The sequence below is a fragment of the Calidris pugnax genome, unplaced genomic scaffold (genome assembly GCF_001431845.1).
Source record: "Calidris pugnax isolate Ruff unplaced genomic scaffold, ASM143184v1 scaffold55, whole genome shotgun sequence".
NCBI classification, from domain to species: Eukaryota; Metazoa; Chordata; class Aves; order Charadriiformes; family Scolopacidae; genus Calidris; species Calidris pugnax.
Genome location: NW_015090832.1, coordinates 286,394 through 296,725, shown reverse-complemented (window position 1 = coordinate 296,725; position 10,332 = coordinate 286,394). Strand labels below are relative to the sequence as shown.

The 10,332-nt window shown below is 57.9% G+C and overlaps 2 protein-coding genes across 4 annotated transcripts; both read right to left on the bottom strand.

The window, feature by feature from the left end:
• Positions 1 to 204: 204 nt before the first annotated feature.
• Positions 205 to 6,436, bottom strand: PIGT (phosphatidylinositol glycan anchor biosynthesis class T). 2 transcript variants are annotated; one of them, XM_014941301.1, is made up of 12 exons: positions 5,826 to 6,093; positions 5,368 to 5,545; positions 4,269 to 4,396; positions 3,688 to 3,788; positions 3,444 to 3,530; positions 3,120 to 3,207; positions 2,941 to 3,038; positions 2,480 to 2,645; positions 2,178 to 2,378; positions 1,106 to 1,271; positions 886 to 969; positions 205 to 758 (listed from the first exon to the last, which is right to left on the bottom strand). In XM_014941301.1, the coding sequence occupies exons 1-12, from the start codon at positions 6,076 to 6,078 to the stop codon at positions 506 to 508; spliced, it is 1,803 nt and encodes a 600-aa protein (XP_014796787.1). In that variant the 5' UTR covers positions 6,079 to 6,093; the 3' UTR covers positions 205 to 505. The 2 variants fall into 2 exon arrangements, with proteins under 2 accessions (XP_014796787.1, XP_014796788.1); XM_014941302.1 differs by having other exon boundaries at positions 2,941 to 3,207; positions 5,826 to 6,436.
• A 971-nt stretch (positions 6,437 to 7,407) lies between these two features.
• DBNDD2 (dysbindin (dystrobrevin binding protein 1) domain containing 2) lies at positions 7,408 to 9,556 on the bottom strand. Of its 2 annotated transcripts, none has more exons than XM_014941304.1 (3): positions 9,374 to 9,556; positions 8,771 to 8,914; positions 7,408 to 8,006 (listed from the first exon to the last, which is right to left on the bottom strand). In XM_014941304.1, the coding sequence occupies exons 1-3, from the start codon at positions 9,522 to 9,524 to the stop codon at positions 7,804 to 7,806; spliced, it is 498 nt and encodes a 165-aa protein (XP_014796790.1). In that variant the 5' UTR covers positions 9,525 to 9,556; the 3' UTR covers positions 7,408 to 7,803. The 2 variants fall into 2 exon arrangements, with proteins under 2 accessions (XP_014796790.1, XP_014796789.1); XM_014941303.1 differs by having other exon boundaries at positions 7,408 to 8,012; positions 9,374 to 9,553.
• Positions 9,557 to 10,332: the final 776 nt, after the last annotated feature.

The following is a 10,332-nucleotide window of genomic DNA, read 5'->3' as shown; positions in this document are numbered from 1 at the left end:
GTGAACTGTGGCAGTTGTAGAAGGTGAGATGGTGGAGCAGATGAACCAATCTCTTCACTGCAGATCACACCCTTTTCCCTCCCCACTTCCACATCTCCTCCCAGCCGACTCGGTGGCGTGCTAGAGACTCAGCAGCTCACAGGGTCTCACGGGGTCAACTCTGCCTGGGGGGCTGAGGAAATAACACCAACCGGGAGCAGCACCGACGTACAAAACCACTCAACTTTACTTCCAGCGTCATTCCTGGCACATATATTACCCCTTTCCCCAAAAGAAGTCTTACAGCTCTCCCAAACCCGTAACAGTGCAGTTCAGTAGTCGATGGGCTAAGAGCCGTTTCCCATCTTAACGACGGAAGCGATCTCTCAGCTTGTTGGATCCTGAAGACAGATCCAGGCAGCAAAATGGAGCAGGCTGTTTCCAGTTAAGACAAGAGGCAGCAGTGCTCTGCTCCCTGGGTCTCCCCACGGAGCCCCCCAGCCAGCACCAGCTGCCCTGGTTTCTCTCAGAGGGGGGGCACCCCCCTGAATTTGCGGATGATGTTGGCCAGCCGCTTGGCCAGCCCACCCCGGCTCGGCTCTTCCACGTGAAAGGTTCTGGTGAGCAGGTTGTAGAAGGAGCCGTAGCACACTGCCACCACGGTGCAGGTCAGGCAGATGACGTTGTAGGGCATGCTGAAGTCTGGCGTCGGCAAGTTCACCAGCAGCGGCTCCGTGTAGAGGCGCACAAAATAGCTGGAGCCATCAGAGGAAGGAAACCTGGAGAGTGGAAGAAGGAAAAGGGAGTGTCAGGACCACTGCTTGGTGCTCACCAGAGGGGATGACAGTGACCAGCAGCTTGTAGTCACTGCCATATGGCCCCGCTCCCCGGCACAGGAACACTCACAGCGAGGTGAAGAGAGGGCTCTGCTCCACATCCACATCCTTCATCGCAATGACGCTGGGCACCAGGGCACTAAGCACAGATGAACTAAGGAGACAAAGGACATCCTAGTGTCAGTCCTGCCAGCAAAGAGACGGCAAGCATTTTTCCCATCCCCAGAGAGACCTGGGCAGCATGGCCTCATAGGCCCAGAAGGGGACGAGGAGCTGAGGTATGTTGTCACCTGACGTAAAAGCCGTGGTTGGGGTCAGGCGTGTACTCTGTCCACTTCAGTAAGGCCCTCTCAAACTGGATTGTGATCTTGGTGACAGAGTTGGCTGGCAGCTGGATCAGCATTTCCAAGAGGTGAGGCCGTCTCCGGTCCTGGGCTGGCTGGTAGTGGATGTAACCTAACCCCAAAGAGATTCATCAATGGCACTGGTGGGACCCTGTCCAATCTCACACTGCCCGGACACCTCCCACACACTGAATTTCACTGAATTTCACTGAATTTCTAGAGTTGGAAGGGACCATAGAGATCATCTAGTCCAACTCCCCTGCTGAAGCAGGATTGCCCAGAGCTAGAGCATGTTACTCAGGACTGCATCCAGGCGGGTTTTGAAAATCTCCAAGGAAGGGGACTCCACAACCTCCCTGGGCAGCCTGTTCCAGGGCTCTGTCACCCTCACCGTGAAGAAGTTTCTCCTCATATTTGAGTGGAACCTCTTATGTTCCAACTTGTGCCCGTTGCCCCTCGTCCTCTCACTGGGAACCACTGAAAAGAGTCTGGCTCCCTCCTCCTTCAACCCTCCCTTGAGGTGCCCGGACACCTCCCATGGGATGGGTGTTTCTGCTTTCACTGTCATGGGAGAAGTTTTCTGGGCAAGTGAAGATGCACAAGTAGCAAAAAGCATGTGTTAAAGCTAAATTTGGCTGGTCTTTAGAGCTGAGGACCCAGGAAAAGCCAGGTGTGAAAGTCAGATCTTCATAAAGGAAGGCACAAATGCAAAATAAGACCCAGTCATTAGTTTTAAATCAAGTCTCCTTTACAATAAAAATCAATTCACTTAGGCTTAGACCCTTGTTGGATTACGAAACACATTCCACGTGCCTCTTATAAAACAGACTTAATAAAGTCTCATCTGCTGTTGAGTGTTGAATAGGAGGCTAGGAAAACATCCCAAGATGTTTTGTTTCCCAGTCCAGTTTCCCAGTGATCACTGGGGCCCAGGGGAGGGACTAAACCATCTCTGGAATGAGCCACTTGTGCCAAAGAGAATCAGGTGGCACGTGTGTTCCCGGGAGGGTTTACTTACTTGGCTTGTTCTCCTTCCCTTTCGTGATGATAGTCAGGGTGTGCACGTAGAGACGCAGATACCAGGGCACAGTCTCCAGCAGGATCACGGGGAAGGCCCGGTAGGGGTGAGTGTTGTAGATGAGCGTGCTGATCTCCCCGGTCTGCAGCCCGTACCCACTCACGTAGCGCTGGGCATGCAGTATGGGGGTTGGCAGGTCCGCTGCGGAAGAGAAAAGGACACAGGAACGGGGGACGGTGCCAGGGGATGTTTTGGCCTGGAGCCCCGTCCTGCCGTGCCGGTGGAGGGGTCTGGTCACTCACAGCTGTCTTGGGGCCGCTTCCACTTCAGCTGCACATTGAGGCTGCGAGATGTGTTGAAGAGCGAGGGGCTCAGCAGGTCATAGACAGCATAGGTTCTCTTGTCTCCCTGGACAATAGCTTCGTGTACAGTTGCTGGAGGGGGGGTCACTTCCAGTAACTCCTTTTCCTGCAAAAGCATGTGGACCATAAAAGGAAAAGTGTCCCTTGAGGTAACTGGCAGTGCTGGGCAAAGCCCCTCTGGATGGCTCTGAGCTTTCCCACCCAACAGCCAGCTCAGCGCTCTTCCTAACACCACGCTCATCCCCTCAGCCCTGCTCAGAGTAAACCACCCCCAATTCATTAGCCCCAGAGGGCTCCTGGGTGGCCCAGCCATGCAGGGGGTGGAGGTGAGGATGTTTCAGGGCGACGTGAAATGGCTGAACTCAGAGAGCAGGGGGTGTTCTCTCATCTGTGAGCATTACCTTGTTCTTAGGGGAGATGTCAACATAGACCTTGCTCTCCGATGCCAGAGGACACGCGTCAGTGAGTGTGCGAGAGAACATCTTGAAGAGGGACCAGTCTGCAGGAGGGAAAGCCAGTGGCAGGCTGAGTGGAGTGCCGTGGGCACTCGAGGTCCACAGCACACTGTCACCGAGCTTACCTTTCTTCCCTTGGCCGCTGGAAAAGGTGTCAAAGACCACAGTGAGAGTCTGTCTGAGCTCCCAGGACACAGCCAGGCAGGAGGCATCCTGGACAACAGAAAGAGAGGCAGCTCTGATCACACCTTCTGCAGGGACTGGACACCAGGAGGGAGCTGGAACTCCACTAGGATTACAAGAATCCCATCAGGATGTGGGAGAGACTGGGGAAGCAGGACCACAGCTGTGTTAGACACAGGGGAGCTGGGCAAACCTTGTGTCAAAAGAAGGCTCTGGATTTTCTCTTGGGGGGTGTTAAAGGAGGGAGCCCCCAGCCTCACACTCACCCTGCAGATGGGGCGGATGTGCACTGCCTGCGAGTGGTAGCTGCTGTGGAACAAGCGCTCGGCCTTCAGCAGCACAGCAAGCCCAGCCTGCAGGGAGAAAAGCAGAAACTCAGCCTCAGGTCTGTTCTCTGCTCCCACTGAGAGAAAAGCTCTGCTGAGACTTCCCAGTGCACGCTCCCGGATCGCTGTGGGGAACCCAGCTCTGTTGGGAGTGGCCCAACGAGGCAGCAGGATTTGCCATTACCTTTGAGCCACATGGGAGCAGCTTCTTCCACGGGGTGAGGTTCTCTGTGCAGACGACCTCCCGGGGCAGGACGGCGTACCGCAGGAGGTGGTGGTCTGTCCCTGGGCAGGGAGGTGGAGGGTCAACAGGCTGGCACTGCTACAGGCAGGAGAGCCAGAAGCAGGCCTGTTCCACCGCCCAGTGTGCCCCAGAGCCCACCACCCTCTCAGTATCTCTGAAATGCTAACAGCTCCATCAGGAACGGATCCCACTCTGCTTAGAGTGATTTGGGAAGAATATGAAAGCAGAATTTTTTTCATGAGCACCTTAAATCTTCCAGTCCTCACTGTTTTGTAAAATGCTTTTCAGACAGACAGATGAGGGCCTGGGAGTATCCGCCACATATTGCTCATGGGTTTCCTCTGTTCAAATCCAAGCCCCACTCATAGGGAGAAGAAATTCTTCCACGAGGAGGTTAACAGACCCTGTTGTTACACAGCAGGACCTGTCCCTGGACTCCCCGCAGCAGCACGGGGCAGAACTAAAGCTAGAGGCAAGGGTGAGAGGGCAGAACTGGGCAGACAAACGCAGGCCAGGCTCACCGTTGGCTAAGCCCAGGGGTTTGAAGGATGCTGTCGGTGTGACTGTGTTGGTCGAGTCAATGAAGTTGAGAGAAGCACAGAATATTCCCGAGAGGATGTTACTCAGTTCTTTCCAGGCTTTGTCAACACTGTGTGAGAAGAGATACCAGAGGTTACTCAGCAGCTCGAATCCTCAGAACATTAAGTCAGTAACATTCAATAAATACACCAGGGTGACCACCCTGGCTTTCAGAAGGTGCAAGGAGTGTGCAGCCAGAGGCTGCTGGTCATGCACTCTCCAGTTTATTCTAACACATGAGATTCAGGGGACGTTCTCCTGGGCTGGCAGGGCTTCACGCAGCCAGGGAACCTGGTGATGGGTACAGCTGGTGTGCGAGGAGAGGGGTTCGGAGAGCGGGGAGCATGTGAGAGGTGGTGTGTGGTTTATGGGGAAGAGGCTGTGAGATCTAAAGCAACACTTTGGTCAGGCTCTGAAGGCTGACCCGACCAGCAGACCTGGAACGGGCCACGTGAAGGGAGGAGAGAGGTCTGGGAGTCCACACTGCGGCTGGAAGAGGGGCTGTGTGCTAAGGGAGGTGGTGACAGGTATTGGATGGGAGTCAAAGGAAGTGAGTCACAGATGAGAGGCCAAGATACAACCCCTGCAGCGAGGGGTTTGTCATTACAGAGCCCATAAGGGAATTACTTGTTCCTTTAGTGAACGAGGCTTTTCCCCTCAGCACCACATCCTGCCCCGCGCACTGAGCAAGGCTACATCCTGCTTTTCCTTAGTGCTGCTCCTGGGGTTATAGACCCATTTTCCAACCCAGGAGGCACATAGCGTGGCTGCCTTGTGGGAGAAGGGCAACGGCTCCCAGGAGCTGCAGAGGGGACCCAGAGGGACAGACGTAAACGTGAGGAGGAACTCCTTTAGTGTGAGGGTGGCAGAGCCCTGGAAGAGGCTGCCCAGAGAGGTGGTGGAGTCTCCATCCCTGGAGTTCCTGCGCAACCTGCTCCGGGTGGACCTCCTTTGGCAGGGGGTTGGACGAGATGATCTCCAGAGGTCCCTTCCAACCCCATAGCATTTTGTGATGCTATCACCTGCAGCCGGGGTACCTACTCGGTGACGGTGGGCTGGAACCAGACCCAGAGCTCTGCGCCGGCGGGTGCCTGCAGGGGCGGCTGTCCCCAGAGCCGGGTGCGCCAGAAGCCCTGGGTGAGGGCGAGGTGGAGCTCCCGCACGCCCAGCGCCGCCACCAGCCGCCCCAGCGCCTTCGGGAAGAGCCTGTAGTGAGAGACTGCGGGCAGCGTTAGCCCCTGCCCTCCCCCCCGCCTCCCCCCCACACGTGACGTCATCTCTCGGCGCTACCCTCTGATCGCGTCATCACACACAGCCCGCTTGCGTCATCACCGCGCTGAGCCCCTCTGTGCTGATGTCACCTCCCCGTTCCCGCTCACTCAGCAACCCCCCAACGCAGCTCACCCTCCCGCCTCTGACATCACTCGCCCCCGTGACGTCATCGCCCCCGTGCAATCCGTCACATCCGGTCGACACACCGCCCCCTCGCCCCGCCCTACCTCCGCCCCGCTGCAGGTCGGCGTCCCACCGCGTACGGAACTGGAAGGTGGCGGCCACGTCGCCGTCGGGCAGCGGGCTCAGCAGCAGCTCCTCCCGCAGCTCATCCCGCTCCGCCCGCCCCGGCCCCGCCGCCGCCAGCAGCAGCAGCAGCAGCGGCAGCCCCGCCGCCGCCAGCATCCCTCCGCTCCCGCACCGCCCGGCACTTCCGCTTCCGGTCGCCCGGCCAATGGCGGCCGCTTCCGGCGTTGCCATGGAGACGCGACGCCGCCGCAGCCCCGGCCCGGCCTCCTCCTCCTCTTCCCTCACGGTGAGGGCCCGGCCGCCGCCGCCGGGGGTTTTCCTCCCGCACGGGCTGGCGGATAAAATGGGCAGGCCCGGACACCGGAGCTTGTCCTGGCCCCGGGGGAAAAGTGCCCGCCTGGCTGTGCCTGCCGAGGGAGAGCAGCCGGGGCCCTGCACTCCAGCCTGGAGCCAGGGCGTCCATTTTGTGGGGCCCTCCCCGAGGGCTCCCTCCTCCGACTTTGAAACCTGGGGAAGCTCTTGGGCAGCCCGAGCTTGGGCGGTTGGCCGCAAGGCTTTGCCGTGCGCAAGCACCTGGCAAGGACTGTGTGCTCATCCCTGGCACACAGGCACACATCCCTGAGTTCCTCTTCTCAGCTCTTCCCGCCGTTGCCTGCTCTCCCTCTCTCCTTGGCGTCTCCTTTCTGGATGGCAGCATCTATCTCTGGGTGCAGAGCCCTCCGGAAGCACCCTGCTTCCACCGGCTGCCACCAGGAGGAAGCCAACTGCAGCCGCAGCCAGGCAGCGCTGGGGGTGGCAGCCCCGTGGAGCTCACACCACCTCCCGCTCTGGCCAGCCCTTCCAGCCGGTCTCACGAAGAATTTGGCTGACGCAGGAGGGAGTGCAGGAAGGTCTGAACATCCCCTGGGAAGCCGCTGGGCTGCAGAGCTTTCCCTGGCTTCTCCTACTTATCTCCCAGGCTGCTTTCCTTGTGGGGGTGACCACGGTTGTGCTGACACAGCCCAAGCAGGGACAGCACTTTCCTGGCCTGCAGCCACTGATAGTGGCAGTGGGCCTCTGGCCAGCTTTGTGCCCGACTCCTGCAGGGAGCAAGCGTAGGAGGCTGCAAAGTAGCTTCATTTTGATGGCTCTTCCTTCGCTCCTCTCAAGCAGCCTCCAGCCAGGGCTGCTGCCGTCGTGGGGTGCTGGAGGAGCAGCGGTTGCTGGTGCTGTGTGTGCTTGTGTTCTCCACTCAGCTGATTTGCCTGGGAAATCACCACCCTGTCCTTGTGGCCGGTAGTTACAGGCCACCAGCAGCCCCGCTGGCTCTCTCCCTCCTGGAGGCAGCGCCCAAATTGCTCAGTGTGGTGACCTGTGCCACTAACAGCAGCCCTTCTCTGCCGAGGTACGTGCTGTCTGCTCCCACCCTGGGTGCCAGAATCATCTCTGTGCTGGAGCTGGGCTTCATTTGCTCCTGCCTGGCACCCTGAGCACACTGGCTTCACACCACTCATCCCTCCTGCTATCCCCACCTAACCTTCACCCTCGGTGCTGTTTTCTCCCAATAAAGCACACACCTGCTGCTTGTTTAGATCGGAGTGTTATTTCTCTGTACGCCATCGTTAAATGCTTGTCTGGACAGGACCTTTGTCAGTAGGACAGGGGGAGCTGGGATCCCAAGGGATGGCTTTCTGGGAATGGTGGGGCTGTGAGATGCTGAGCATTTTGGGGGGGAGGGGGGGTGAAGCAGGGAGTGTTAGCAGCAAAGCCTGAAGAGTTAATTTTGGGAGTTTACAACACCCCTTTCCTTCTCATTTGGCTGCCAGGAGAACCTGCAGAGGGAGAGGAGGGGAAAACCACCTCTCCCCTCCTGCCGGGCAGCAGTCCAGGATGGGGTTTACTGGCCGCCAGCAGCTTTCCTTCCTCTGGGCTGGCAGGTCCGTACAGAGGAGGCTGGGAGTGGGGCAGAGCTGGCTGCTAGCTTGTTGCCACCTGCTCTTTGGGACTGTCCTCCTGCAGGTCCTCCTCATCCGACTGCACCACGGGGGTCTCGGCCCCCTCCTCGCTGGTGTCCAGGCTGTTCAGATCCGTGGAGACAGAGGACGTGGAGGAAATGCGTGACTTGCTCTCGGCTGCGTTGGGCACTTGCAGGGTGATTTCCTCTGGGCACTGGCTGGCATCTGCCCCTGGAGGAGAGAGCGGTAAGAGAAGGAAAAAGGCTTCTGGAGGTTTACTGCTCCCTAAGCCTCATGGACAGCCCTTCCAACACACGTGTCTTGTCCCTAGGCAGGCTGCTCCCCGTGTGGCTGTCCCCACCTCACACCCCCGGCTTGACTCTGGGCGCTGCCGCACATTCCTTCCCTGTTTTTGGCAGTGGAGCCTTTTCCATCTCGTGTGAAACGCGGCTCAGAGCCATGCTGTGTGAGGCCGTTGGCTGCAGCAGGCAAGGAGACATTCAGCTTGGCCTGGGTGAATGACTACGGTGTGTGTACGTGGGGAGGAAGGTGCTGGCACCCCGGGTTTTCCCTGAGGGACCCAAGCCCAGCTCCCTGGGGCTGGCTGGCAGCTGGAGAGGTCTTGCAGCCTTCTCACTCATCACAGTGAGCTCTGCGGTGCTGTGGGGACCTGGGAAATCATGACAAGACACTGGTTGCTCCAGAGGAGCTTCAGGACAAGAGAATTCATCCCATGGACTCTGGAAAGTGCCTGGGCTCTCCTGTCTTCTGCAGCATAAGGTATTTGCCAGGGGTCTGTACCTCTGGGCTTGTGGAGGTGGATACTGACACCGAGCAGCCCAGGGTGAGATCCTCCAACCTCACAGACCCCAGTGGCTGTCTTTGTATGGGTGCAGGTGGATCTGCAGGCAGGGTGACCAGGGCTGAGGAACACCGGGGGCAGGAAGGGCTCCCAGCCTGGCCTGCAACAGGCTGGGGACTGCACGTACCTGGCAGGGGCCCAGCAACGCTGCTCTCCTCTGTCCCACAGCCCAGAAACACATCCACAGTGTCCTGGTCTGACAGGTCCATCATGTCCATCTGCTCCAGCATGTCCACGTTCACCTCCATGGAGGAAATGCTGCCTAAGGGGGCTGCAAAGACAGAGGCCAGTGAGAAGATGAGTGCTTAGTGCCAGGCAAAGGGCACTGTGAGCCCTGTGTGCAGGCAGGACCCCGAGGAGGGAGGGAACTGAATTCTACTTGCTGGTAAGAGGCCCCGAGGAAAATCATCTTTACTTTAAAACATCCCTCTGGAAGCCCCTGCTGTCTCGCTGCAGTCCTTGTCCCCGCCCCAAACTGCTGTCTGGAGGAGCCTGTCTGAAGCCAGTGACTACACAGGGCGCCAGCCTGGGTACCCATGTGCAGTGACTTCAGTTACGCGGTGTGAGTAATCCCCAGCACACCCACACGCAGCCTGTGTGGTCCTGTCTCAGCGCAGGACATGTGTGTCCCCAGCTGCCTTTAAACTGAGGGTGTCCCACCGACCTCTAACGCCGGGGTCATTGTTCCCTGAAACACCCCCGGCCCCGTGCTGGTGCCCGCAGCACTTACGTCTCCGATGCTCTATCTGCAGGTGAGACATAGGGAAGAAGAAATCCACCTCATGCTGGAAAACCTCTTCAAAGAACTTCTGCCGGTCCCGTAGCTTCAGCTGCTGCTGCTGCATCTGCTCCGCATCCAGGCTTCGCTGTGCCTGCTCCATGTCAGCTGGGGAGAAAGGTGAGGGGAGTCGGACCAGGCAGGGCTGTCTGAGCCCTTCTGCCTGTCCCAGCTCACGCGGCACGGCCGTGCTGGAGGGCTGGTGATTCCCTTCTGCTCGGCGTTACCAGCGCACATTGATTTAGTCACTGTGAATAGCTGTTACACGCCGGAACGGCAGCGTCACCAGCACTTGCTGTGCTGGAGCCTCAGATCTCGCTTCCAAGATGCAGGGCAGCCAGGAGTGGGGAAGCTGATGAGCTGCGTTCAGCACTGCTGAACTGAATTATCGAGGTGGGGAAGGGTGTTATTATGAGATCAGCCACGGTTTGCACATGTTCAAGTCTCAGTTTTCTTGCTACAGAACAGAGGGCTGCCTGTGGGCTAACAAGCAAGGGAAACTCTCAGGGATAGGAATCATAGAATGGTTTGGGTTGGAAGGGACCTCGAAGATCATCTAGTTCCAACCTCCCTGCCCTGGGCAGGGACACCTCCCACTAGAGCAGGTTGCTCAAGGTTACATCCAGCCTGGCCTTGAACACTTCCACAACTTCCCTGGGCAACCTGTTCCAGTGTCTCACCACCCTCATAGTAAAAAATTTCTTCCTGATATCTAATCTGAATCTTTTTTCTTCCAATTTAAAACCGTTTCCCCTTGTTCTATCATTACCCTTCCTGGCAAAGAGTCCCTCCCCAGCTCTTCTATAGGCACCCTTCAGATATTGAAAGGCCACTATAAGGTCTCCCCGGAGCCTCCTTTTCTCCAGGCTGAACAATCCCAGCTCCCTCAGCCTGTCTTCCTAGGAGAGGTG

What these genes read in the sequence shown, in the direction of transcription:
- PIGT (XM_014941302.1), bottom strand. Translation starts at nt 6,078, where the DNA reads ATGGCAACGCCGGAAGCGGCCGCCATTGGCCGGGCGACCGGAAGCGGA. An exon ending in ACATCCGCCCCATCTGCAGG is followed by an intron (nt 3,208 to 3,443) that starts GTGAGTGTGAGG and finishes TCTGTTGTCCAG; the next exon opens with GATGCCTCCTGCCTGGCTGT. An exon ending in AACCACGGCTTTTACGTCAG is followed by an intron (nt 970 to 1,105) that starts GTGACAACATAC and finishes TTGTCTCCTTAG; the next exon opens with TTCATCTGTGCTTAGTGCCC.
- DBNDD2 (XM_014941303.1), bottom strand. Translation starts at nt 9,524, where the DNA reads ATGGAGCAGGCACAGCGAAGCCTGGATGCGGAGCAGATGCAGCAGCAG. An exon ending in GCAGATAGAGCATCGGAGAC is followed by an intron (nt 8,915 to 9,373) that starts GTAAGTGCTGCG and finishes CTGTCTTTGCAG; the next exon opens with CCCCCTTAGGCAGCATTTCC. An exon ending in CGTTGCTGGGCCCCTGCCAG is followed by an intron (nt 8,013 to 8,770) that starts GTACGTGCAGTC and finishes TCTCTCCTCCAG; the next exon opens with GGGCAGATGCCAGCCAGTGC.